This window comes from Chenopodium quinoa, unplaced genomic scaffold (genome assembly GCF_001683475.1).
Source record: "Chenopodium quinoa cultivar QQ74 unplaced genomic scaffold, ASM168347v1, whole genome shotgun sequence".
In the NCBI taxonomy this organism is placed as follows: Eukaryota; Viridiplantae; Streptophyta; class Magnoliopsida; order Caryophyllales; family Amaranthaceae; genus Chenopodium; species Chenopodium quinoa.
Window position 1 is genome coordinate 1,035,951 of NW_018745281.1, and position 12,762 is coordinate 1,048,712.

A 12,762-nucleotide genomic window follows, 5' to 3' on the forward strand; every position below is an offset into this window, starting at 1 on the left:
TTTGGTGTCTGGAAGAATCTCATTCATGCTTTGGTCCGTCCTTCGTTATCATGTCTTGAGATGCCTTGGTTTGGTCTTTTGCTAATGGCAATGTTAAGTTAGGAGTAAATGTTAATACCCCTTAAAAGCAAGTACTATATATGATTACGAATATGAACATATATATACTTCCTTCATTTTAATTAATTGTAAGTTTGCAACATATGTACAGTTTTTCACTTTAACTCCTATGACAATTTTTTATATGAATATATTTAGTTATGCATAGCTAAAATATAAAATATAGATATAATATTAACTCGTGTTAATTTAAATCCAACAAAATTTCATGTGATGATACTAAATTTTTACATTAAGCATACTCAATCAAACTTTATCAAATTGATCACCAAGCAAGGGATAAGGAGTAGCGCAAAAACCTTATAATCTTGTCATGTTCCTATCACATACGGAGTACTCATTTTTCATTTTTTTTTTAAATGTAAGAAAAATAAGAAAAACGTTAGGAACCCCTCTCACGAGAGGAATTCCTAACGCAACCAACTGAGTACTCATTACTCATCGGTTTTTCTACTAAGCCTTATAGTTGTCAAAATGTTTTATATCAAAGGATCAGGCCCAAACCCAAACCTAAGCCCAAGACTAAAACCAATTTGTGGCCCAACCTTAAGATGATTTTATAAGATAGTAAAATTTGGAACGGTGTCGTTCAATGAATACAAAGATTTATTGCTTTATTTTTTTTTTTTAATCTTTCTTGAAACAAAAAATCCAAAGGAGGGAAACAAACGGCTTATCTCCTTGTCCTTCTCAGTTTCAACAAACATGGAGGACTCCCTCCCAACCATTTCCAACCCACAAACTCATGAACAACCACCTCAAGCTTCTTCGTTAGCCGAGAAAGAAATCGGCAACCATGGACTTACCAAGAGGATTCTACGTCATGGAAACTCTTGGCAAACACCATTTCCCGGTGATGAAGTTGAAGGTACTCCTCAACAAACTATCTTTTAATTTATATTTTTGGTTTAAAACAATAATATTTGATTTCACCTTGTTGACTTTCTAGTGTGATACACTAATATTATGCACTTTACACTAACTAGCCATGCTAATATGTTTAATGAATTGTGTTATTTTGTTCTTACATGTAGAGTTCATTATTTATCCTTCATCAACTTCCAAAATTAATCACAAAATAATTAGGTAATTGAAAACTAGAATAAATTGATCGACATTAATGTGATTACATGTTTGTAAGTTAGTCATCACCCGAATATTTATGTTACTCTTAGATGTCTTGGGAAAAAAAAAAAAAAAGTATTGTCACAATTCTTAGTAAGGAAAAAAATAGATTACGATTAGATATCTATATATCTACGTAATTAGCTAAATTATTTTCTGTGAAATCATTTCATATTCTTAACTTAAGAGAGCGATAAGTTATAACTACTTGTACGAAGTATATGTATGTCCATATGTTTTAATTACATTGTTAAGTGTGTTAAACAGTTCATTACAGTGGGCACGTTGAGAATGGTTCTTCATTGGGATCAAGTCAGGAAAAAGGCACTCCTTTCAAGTTCAAATTGGGACAAGGTTTGCATTGTATCTTAGTTTTATTTTGAATGTTAAAGCATTCATTTTGCTCATCAAATGAGAAGATTTATGATCTTTCAGGTGAAGTTATAAAAGGCTTGGATGAAGGGGTGGTCACTATGAAGAAAGGGGAGAAGGCCGTTTTCAAGGTACCACCTCATTTAGCCTATGGAGAGGCCGGTTTTCCACCTCTCATTCCGCCTCATTCAACCGTTATCTTTGATGTTGAGATGATGTCTTGGAGCACCATAAGGGATATTACGAGGGATGGAGGAGTACTAAAGAAGATCATAACCGAAGGAGATGGATGGGCGACTCCTAAAGATGGTGATGAGGTTTCAGGTGAACATACGCGATAGGAATGATTTTGTGCACAAGTTTTGTTAGTCTATTACTTCATGCCAACCAACACATGTTTACAAAAAATAGTTAGATGTTTCAAAGTAATAGGTCACTTTTTAAATTAAGTTCAAGTTAATACGACGTGTACCTAAAAAAGGTTTTTGTTACATTGATTTATTACTCAGACTTAAGTTGTTCTCGTTGTGTTGCTAGTCAAGTATGAAGCAAAGCTTGAAAATGGCATGGTGCATTCTAACTCCGAGAGTGTGCAACTTCATGTAGGCGATGGTAAGTTCAATCAGACACATACAGTTCATTTGAAATTTCACTTAATCATATTGTCAGTAGACGTCGTTACCAGGATTATGTTCACAGGAAAGCTATGTCCTGCCATCCATAAAGCAGTGAAGACAATGAGAAGGAACGAAAAAGCAGAGCTCTCTGTTAGATTCTCTTGTAAGTTATCTTCGAACAACATATTTTCCTATGGTAATGTAATTATGTAATGCTTAATTCTTCGACAAGATCATACACCAACTTTAAGATAGATTTATAGATGGGTTTGAAGTAGAATTTGGACGCGAAGAAGCCATAACAAGCACCCGAAGCTCCAACATAACCATCCTTCTTGAGTTGTTATCTTGGAGAAGTGTTGTGGATGTCCTAGGGGACAAAAAGATCCTAAAGAAGGTTATTTCTGCAGGGGAAGGTTTTGTATATCCGAATGAGGGTTCTTTAGTAAAAGGTGCTGAACTTTTCGAGCATCACATCTTTTGATTACTATGATTAGGATTTACAGTCTAAATTCTTAAGCTTGATTGGCAATTTCACAGTGATATATGTTGGCAAGCGAGAAGATGGAGAAATTTTCGAGCTAAAAGGGTCTAACGAAGAGCCATTCGAGTATATGTGCTTAGAAGGTACATTACAAATACATGTATACATCACAATATGTCTTCAAAATCTGATGCTAATTTGCTTGTCATATTTTGTAACAGATCAAGTTGAGGAGAGCTTAGACAAAGCAATAATGACTATGAAAAAGGGAGAAAAGTCCCAAGTGTTAGTGTTTTCTGATCATGTGCAAGGAACTCCTGAAGCATCAGATACAGTTTTTGCTAATCCAAAAGTTATATATGAGGTTGAGCTGCTTGATTTCACCAAGGTAAAAACGCACCCTTGCAACTTTTAAGTCCTAGGTAACTATAAGTAGTGGGGTGACCTATGTTACTCGGACTCTTCATTTCACCACAAGGATCCATGACACTCGTATATCATAGGGATTAGATGGGGAAGATCACTAATGTGATCTCACATTTATCTTCAAAATAGCCGAGTCTACCACATTCTCCTGTCTAGCACAAACAAGGAAAAAAATCTGAAAGTTTATCTACACCACTTTAATTTAAAATGAAAAATCCAAATAAAATGCATTATGCTATTGCTTAAGGCAAGGAAGTTCTGCAGGATAAACCTGTCTGGAAGATGGACAAGCAGGAGAAGATTGAAGCGTGTGAGAAGAAGAAGCAAGAGGGAAATGCATTGTTCAAAGCAGGGAAGTTCTGGCTTGCTTCCAAGAAATATGAAAAGGCAAGAAATCTGACTTATCTAGTGATTAATACAAGTATTATTTACTTAACAACTTAATTAACAATAGTTTTCTGATAGGAAATTTACTCAAGTAATCTGGTGTACACTTTGTATGCAGGCTGTAAAATGTATTGAATTCAACCACAATTTCTCAGACGAGGAAAAGCAACAAACAAAGGCGCTGCTATCATCTTGCAATCTAAATAATGCAGCTTGTAAACTTAAATTGGAGGACTATGTTGGAGCTGCAACACTATGCACTAAGGTCTGTTCTAAGCTTCTAACCTTTTTTTTACTAATCAATCTTGTGTGGAGTTGATCATGGCTCGGATCACACCCAAAAAAACTTGGCCTATACTCGGTAAAATCAAGCCATGCTACACTGGTTTAAGGCTAAAACTAGTCTTAAAACATTAAAAAGTATCCATTTGAGCAAGGAATTGGCAGCCTAAATGGCATATTTTGCTCCAGTTTTATATCAAAACAACCCCAGGAAATAAAGCTATATACGAAGTACAATATTTTAACAAACCACGTATATTCTTTAACTTTAGCAATAATACAGTATAGGACTCTTCTCACGAGGAAAACTCTTAACGTGTTAACAACAGAAATGCAATGGGCTACAACTTATAACCTACAAGTATATATTTCCCTAGTATCTATTTTTTGGCTTGTGTATATCGTGGTTATACACTAGGACTATTTAAAGGTGAATTTCATTTATGGAAATCATTCAACTTTCCACAACTTTACTCGTTTTAGACACTTAGGTTTGACATATTTATATTAATGCTAATTGAAATTAAGTCTAACTAATCGATATTTGGATATAATGTGGTAGGTTTTAGAGATTGATCAAGTTAACACAAAGGCTTTATTTAGAAGAGCTCAAGCATATTTGCACACTTCTGATTTAGACAAAGCTGAAGCTGATAGCAGAAGAGCTTTGACAATTGATCCAAATAATAGGTACTTGTATTATATTATTAATTAATTATCTCCAAACCTCATTATTACACACTAATCATGTTTTCTTGTACCAAAAAATGACAGTTTCTTACTTAATTACGTTGGATTAACAGGGACATCAAGCTTGTGTATCAGATGATTAAGACTAAACAAAAGGAGCATGCTTTGTACCAAGCTCAATTGTTTGGTACAATGATTTCAAAAATGAATTAAATTTGTTTATTTGTATCTAAATTTTTGCTGTTACATCTTAATAATCTCATCAAAGATTATCATACAGTAACATTTAATACACGAATGGTGTTATCAATGAAAACTATATATTTAAGACGTATATGCTCTTTTCTGATTAATTAAACATTTTGTACGTTGCTCTACAAATTTTATATAGTACTACGTACGTAAGATTTGGATGAAAAAAAAAAAAAAAAAAGCGAAACTTGAACATTATATGTTACGAATGCATCTATTTAGTGTTATTTTTAAAATTAAACTCAAAGTTAGACCATACTATAAGTTTAAATTAATGAATGGTCCTAGATTCTTACTACTCAGTGTATGTTAATCTCAATTAATCATATATATACTGCTTGTAATAAGATTTCCAAGCTTTTTTACGAGTAGAAATTTATAACGTTAGTGAGGTAAAATGTGCTATGGTAACAGCGTACAAATGTGTAAAATTACATATTATAATTAGTTGAAAAAGAACATGAGGATTGTGTTTGCCAACTACTAGAATACTGGTAAGTAGTAATTGAGATAAACAGTGAGTGAATGTGTCGTTTTCCCTATAGTATGGGCTTGTACTCGGCTTGGCCCAATGATGTTGCTTGGAGCCAACAAGAGCCTTTGTCTCTTGGAGAAAACAGTGCTCGTTAAAATGGAACGGTGGGAGAGTACAAAAGAAGGATAAATATGTCAAATTTGAATGAACCATCACTCCACATACTAGACCAAGGTTAAGTGAACAACCCAAAAACACTAATCAGATTTAGAAAATGACACTTAATTATGAAGTATAGTTGAAAAATCTAAAGTGGAATCAATTTTTATTAATTTTGAAAAGGATTGGGAAAGAAATCAACAATAGTCAAAATAATGGTATTTTTCTAATACCTCCGCTTTTAAATGAAACGATTTCTTTTTATGTGTGCAAATACGTAACTTTGTAACTTAGGCCCTGTTTATTTCACCTTAAAAAAATAATATTAAGTAATAATAATTTCAGTTCAGTAAAAATAAGTTCAGTTCCGTAAAATTCAGTATTTTTAAAGAGGAAATATAATAGAAATTCAATAAAAATAATTTCAGCTCAGTAAAAATAATTTAAGTTCAACTAAACTAATTTCAGTTCAGTAAAAATAATTTCAGTTCAGTAAAAATAAGGTGAAGTGAACAGGGTCTTACAATAATGTTAATAACTTTAATTAAAAGGAAAAAAAAAATTGAAAGTATATATGTAGAGCGAATCTAACAAGAATCAAAGTCATAATTATAAACCATCAAACATAGCAAAAGAAGAATATAATTCTATAACTTTAAATAATATCATTAATTATCAACAAGTAAAAAAAAAGTATATAAAAAACTGTTTAAAAATAAATACTTAGTGAATCTAATAAGACCTCGTCATTTTATTTCTTATATAAATCACCAAATATAGTAAAAAAACAATATGTAGTTGTGTAACAAAAGTGCTTGTTCTAAAAAAACAAAAGTATCTTATCTATATAAACGGAAGAATTATTTTTTAGTAAGAAGACTTTCTACATCCAACAATTGTTTTACACCACCCATCAAGACTATTGAATGGGACATATGTAGTAGTAGGTGAATATCGATTGACTAACATCAAATTGATTAATTTTTTTTCTAAGATTATAAATTGTGTTAGGTTCTTACTAATTAGGTACTCTAAACTTAATTATACATGCAAGTAAGACTAGTTTGGCAGAGTGCAAGTTAACTTTTCTTAATTTGTAGCGTTTTAAATTTATTGTTTAGTCAAAAAGAGAGAATAACACGACTATGATCGATTAGTTGTTTGGGGCATGTAAAATTAAGCCAATTTCACTTAATTGTCCTTGATTGAAAATACTTGGCAAGTTATTCTAGCATGTTGTTATCCACTTTATTCCGCTACCTAATTGTAGTGATAATGTGTTCTACAGTTTAAAGAAAACGATATGTACACAATGTGCCAAACGTTATAATATTAAGTTAAAATCAAATATTAATTATACATTAATTTATTTATTTATTTTTTTTTTTGCATATAATTATACATTAATTGATATACGATGTTGTTATACATTCTTGTTTAATAAGAAGTATTAATTTAAAATATACGTAAAATATTAAATGACTACTTTAGACTCGCTTCTTTTTAAATAATAATTTGTTGATTTAACAAACTCATGTCTCATTCAAATTTATATATGTAACTTTGTCATACATTCATAGCACAATATCATATACTACGTATGACTTAGATTCTCTACTATACACCTCCAATATCAAGCTTGACTCAACAACCATATACAAAGTATGTACTTCTTTTTCAAATTGGAAAAACATGCAACCACATATAAAGTACCTTTAAGAAATTGGTAAAACATGTATGGCTTCATTACATTCGCTCCAAATTTGTTTTTTTACCTTAATTAATAAGAAATTTAATTATAATATTTTTAAATCTCGCTCTATCAATAAAAATTATAATAAGTAAAAGAATAATTGAAAATACATTTTAAGAATAATCCAACAACCTTTAACCTAATAACATCTAATATTCATATTTTTTATATAATATGAGAAAGAAAACCAATAATATCATTATAGCTTGAAAATTTATGTGTGAGTCCGAATTCACAATAAGACGGATGTAAGCTATCTGATAATTTCATTTAAGTTTTTTGTTTTCTCAACTTTTAAAATTTATGTATAAGTTTTTTAACGTTTCAGTTCATATTAATTTTTAAAAAGTTTATATAAATTATTGGATCTATATGTTAGTTTTTGGTGGGAAGACTTATGGTGAAACGGACTCACTCAATACTTTGTGTTATGGCATTCTTTAAAATATTGTTGTCCATGCTGAAAGCATGGAAAAGAAAAGATAAGATCTGAAACAATTAAACTAAGTATAACCTCTACAACAACCTTATTGAATTGAGAATCCTAAAGTTCATCAATTCTATAATTATTAAGCCTCAACTAGTTCAAGCTAGCCACAAAATTATCTCTTAGCCGCTTGTAGAGCTAATCATGGTCAGTCCTACCACAAATACAAGTTCAACATATAACCCGATTTCGGGCCGTTCCAATAAAGATAGCTCGAACATTTAATTTGATGGCAACTAGAGTTGTCTAAGGTTCACACATTAATAAGTTAGAGAACAATTAGCCAAAATGTCAAGATTGTAACAACAAGCATAAATTTTCCAATGTAAGGAATTAAAGGAAAAATAATTAAATAACCCAAATCAAATATCAACAACAATATTAAATTAAAACCATATATAGCTCAACTGTCAAGAAACAGCCCTATTTAATTAATGGTCATCATTTTATCAAGTTTTGACTTGCACTCCTTCAATTTTCTTGATAAAATAAATAGACCGTCATTTTTAGAATAAGATGACTGGTAAGTTGTTATGGAATTTTATCTGTCAATTTGAAAATAAAAAAAAATACACACACATGCAATGAAGCCTAGCTAATTGCTCCTATTGTCACCTCCCCCCTAAAAAAAAGAAAAAAAAAGTGTCTCTACTTTGTTTCAAACTTTGACAATTAGTTTAGTTTATCTCGAAGTATATTAATGAATGATGATAAGCATTGTACTAGTTTGACTTTTACGATTTTCGAATGAAAGCACTAACTTTAGCTATTAATAACCTTAATTATATTCAAATTAAACATTAGGAAAAATAAATAAATTATAAAAATAAATATGATATATTTATAAAATTAAATCAATAGTACTAATAGAAGGCGATTAAGGTTATAAAAACCCTAAATCACCCTAATGTGATAAGATTATTCAAACTCCACACCTCATGCAACTGAGAGTAATTAATTTTTTTATTACGTGAGTCAAGCCTAAATCTCATTTTTGATACAAATGAAAATGATTTATGACCCTATACAGTATACATATATATTACACCATAATCAAACATAAAATGTCTGATAATTAGTGACAAAAATCCTACGCTACATGTACAAATCAAATTTAGTACTTTGTAAAAAGTTTGTACTAAACTACGGAGTATATTGAAAACACCGAAAGATAAAAAGTAATTTATATGACGACGTACATATGTAACACCAAACACACAAAATTTGTTCGTACGAATGTGATGAAATTGAGGTCAACTTTGGCTTTTGACAAGAGGAGGAACAAGCTACTTGTAATTGAAATAGGCAACCATATTTGACTTGGAGTATTAGCGCATAGCACTTATGTGCTTAGAAAGTGTATAGGATGGTACTGATTTTCTAGTGGTACAATTCAAAGTACAAAACGTACATACCACTTTGATTAAATGTACCAATGTGATTTCAGTGGTACATTTTCGGAATAATAAATGTATCACTAGCACAGTTAAGTGGAATATTCAAGTTTTCTAATGCCTGGTAAATTACGCTTTTGCCCTCCTATACACTTCGTTTGTCAATAGCTGCTATGCTCTGATATGCACTCAAATCTAGAGAACTCCATTTCCACAAACTTAAGGAATATTTGGATATTTTTGGATCAACTCATTCATAGTTTCATACTCTCTCCTTCCTACTGAAATTACCTTATATATTACGGAGTATTTTATATTGTGCTGTCGAATTTATTATATTATTATAAACGGATCTAAATGAATACTCTGTATTATGTTACTCTCAACAGTTCTTTACCTGATCAAAATTTAAAAAATAACAATTTTTGAATGAGATAAATCTAATCGAATATATTGATTTTGTAGCTGATGGTTGAAGCCCTATATATGCTCTATCATTAATGAAGCCGAAATCACGATAAATTTTATAATTATACACTATAATAAGTAAATCAAAAGCAAAATCCACCAACCACTGCCAACCCAAAACACTAGTCTATTTGTCCCACTTTTGAAGCTTTTATCATTTTCTTCCACTTCAAAACTCACCTACTCCCATCCACTCTATATTTTCCATCATTTTCCTCATCATATTCCTACTTTTTATTTATTTTCTAATATATGTAAATCTACCACCTTTACCAACACCGAAAATAATTAATTAACAGCTTTTCTCACAAACAAAACATTGATTCCCCATCCCCATGCTACATTGCTATGTGCCCCACGTACCCATTGGCCATTACTATAATATTTCAAGCTTTTATACTTCCTCCGCTTCTTTTTAGTTGACACATTTTTTAGTCACATTTGTCAATGCACAAATTCAACCATTAATATCTTTAATTATCGATAAGTTAAAATTATGAAAAGTTGATGTTTTGAAAATATATATCGTGACGAATCTAACAAAATCCCACGTAATACGTATAAAACACAAAACATGGTCAAAGGGGAGTGTGTGAATAATACTAAAGTCCAAACGTGTCAACTGGAAAAAAACGGAGGTAGTTGTTTCGGGGATTTTTTGATGTCATGCGGGAGAGTTACAATTCCAAGACTGGTCTCTAAACGCCTGTACCTGCAAAACAACGGAGACTCCGATTGGGTGGAGTTTTGCCTCCGATTATCAAGTTAGAACGTGTAAGGAGTTTATAAAAAGTGCGGAAAGTAAAGTATCTTTTCGGATTCTGAGAGAATATCTGCAATTAATGATTGCTCTGTTTTTTGTGAATATCTCTGAATGTGTCCCATGATGGGAACATCTCCCTATTTATAAGGTCTCGAAACATGCCGCCATCCTCGGTTACAGAAACCTAGGAATGGTGGGCTTCCTTGGGAATTGGGCCAGAAAGGCCTCCATTTTTCCCAATCATTAGGGATGCCACGTGTCAGCAGAGGATTGGTTCTCTGAAAACCTCTCCTGAAATAACACGTGTCACCTTCCTATTGGACCACGTGTCCTGGGTAAAAATACCTAAAACAGTAGTAATTAACAACACAAACATATACTCCGTAATATAATGTAAATTAATCTAAGACAAAAATTGGTTGAAAATACCCAAATTTGTTCTAACCTAGCTGGGGTGAGTTTCAAAGACCCTATAGAGAATATAATTGAGAATTTGAGACCATACATGTCTTAATTCAACATGATCACGCATAACCGATTATGATTATTATCAAATATAAATAATAGAAGAAAGTCGCAACAACTTATTTTGATTTTATAAGTATCTATCTATACTATATAATAAAAGGCGTTTCGAATCAAGTTGACATGACACGTGGCACTCTCTTAGGCATTTTGAATTAAGTCTATATACCACATGGCACTCTCCCAACTTTCTTTATTGGCTATTATTCCATGTTAATACACGTTAAGTAAAAAAAAATTTAGAAACATGATTTATATAAAGATTTGAACGCAACCCTTGATCTCAAGGTTAATTAATAAGAACTTAACCATTAAACTATGATTTAATATGTGTCTTTAATAGCAAAAACAAAAAATTATAAAATGTGTCTTAATATGAATATCTTTAATCCCATTCACAATTATTGTAATGCATGTAATAATCCGAGGCATCGTCTAGGCTTAAAAACTAGTTCAAAGTTAAAACATGTCAACTAATATAAAACATACATACGTACGGTGTATAATTTTATTTTATTTTTATTTTTTTATGGAGGGAATATAAATATCTTAAGAGTAATTTACTATAGATCTCAAGTCTCAACTCAAATATTTTAATTTTCTATATAAACTACGAAGTATAAAATATTTAATTTATATAAATACCTTTTTTTAGGGATTATATATAAATATCTTCCTTTAGAGTAGGGGTGAGAAAAAATTCAGAGTACTCTAAATCAAAACCAGAACCTGTTAGGAACCGGAACCTGTACAAGAGATTCCGGTTCCAATTTAAGTTCTCGATTTTTTGGAATCGAAACCTGTAGGGTATTCTATAACCTAATAAAAGTATTACTTAAGCTCAATTTTTACTAAATGTAAATAAAAATAATTGTTATAACTATATGTATTAAATTTGGTAAACAAGTATTTTTGGGTTGTTGTATTTGCAAATTGTAAGAATTGTAAATTTATGACCCTCTAATTTTATAAATTTTTTTTTTTGCAAAAATGTACGATATATAGTAAAAGACAAGGTACCCTAAATCGGAACCGAAACCTGCAAGTTTCGTTCGGTTCCGGTTCCCATTTTTCAGGAACCTGTTCAACAAGTTCCGGCTTCAGTTCTCATTTTGAGGAACCTGTTGTAACAGGTTCTGATTCCGGTTCTAGGAAATTTAACAGGGTACCCTGTTATGCCCTACTTTAGAGTATTAAATTATTAATATTATTTTCACAAACAACAAAGTTATAAATTAAAATAATATAATCATTTATGTGCACAATCACCAACATTAACTTGTGAATAGAGAAAAAAAATTTAATATTGGTTTTGTCATAATTTAGCCATGCACCGAATTAAGATTTCTTCAACTTAAGACTTTTTTTTAAAAAGAAGTGCCAAAGGTATTAATTTTTATTGATTAAATTAGATCTAAAAAAATAAGTTCATATCAAGTCATAAAAAATAAGCTTTAAATGTGCGATTTTTATCGCTAAATATCTTACTTTTACGATGAAAAATATTATGACAATTATATATTAATAATATATATATTAATACAAATCTAATAATAAGATTTCGTTTGATATATTTTTTTCCTTACACATTAGCATATATGGAGGTTGAAATTTCAGTCAAATGAAATATAATCAAATCAGAAAACATAAATTCATATGGAATAAGAAAAAATGAACTAAACATACCCTCACAAACACTGATAGACCACCACCTCCCTATATTCGTTATCGTCATCATATTGTTTCTGCCTTATTACGAATTCTTTTTTGTTTTTATCTTTTTGTTTATTGTTTTTTTGCTACGATTTGTCGTGTGGTGCCATACCTTGGAAGATTAAGATTTTGTCTTCCTGACTTTGTTTGGATCAAAAGTCGATGGTCTACCCTACACATGGTAGGTGACATTGCTTCCTGTCCATGTAATTGATATAATCGATTACTTACTTTACATTGCGGTTTATGCAGTTTTTAATGCGCACTTTA

The 12,762-nt window shown here is 30.9% G+C and overlaps 1 protein-coding gene across 1 annotated transcript; it reads left to right on the top strand.

Moving 5' to 3' along the window:
- Positions 1-666: 666 nt before the first annotated feature.
- Positions 667-4,914, top strand: LOC110711727 (70 kDa peptidyl-prolyl isomerase-like). The gene is made up of 12 exons (XM_021890144.1): positions 667-988; positions 1,513-1,599; positions 1,681-1,941; positions 2,155-2,229; positions 2,317-2,397; positions 2,498-2,686; positions 2,775-2,861; positions 2,940-3,106; positions 3,409-3,531; positions 3,650-3,796; positions 4,376-4,503; positions 4,617-4,914. Exons 1-12 carry the CDS (start codon positions 826-828, stop codon positions 4,714-4,716), a joined length of 1,608 nt encoding a protein of 535 aa, XP_021745836.1. The 5' UTR covers positions 667-825; the 3' UTR covers positions 4,717-4,914.
- Positions 4,915-12,762: the final 7,848 nt, after the last annotated feature.

Excerpts from the sequence above, each read along its gene's own strand:
- LOC110711727 (XM_021890144.1), top strand. The coding sequence starts at position 826 with ATGGAGGACTCCCTCCCAACCATTTCCAACCCACAAACTCATGAACAA. Across the intron at positions 989-1,512 it reads TCCCGGTGATGAAGTTGAAG|TTCATTACAGTGGGCACGTT; the intron begins GTACTCCTCAAC and ends TGTGTTAAACAG. Across the intron at positions 1,942-2,154 it reads AGATGGTGATGAGGTTTCAG|TCAAGTATGAAGCAAAGCTT; the intron begins GTGAACATACGC and ends TTGTGTTGCTAG.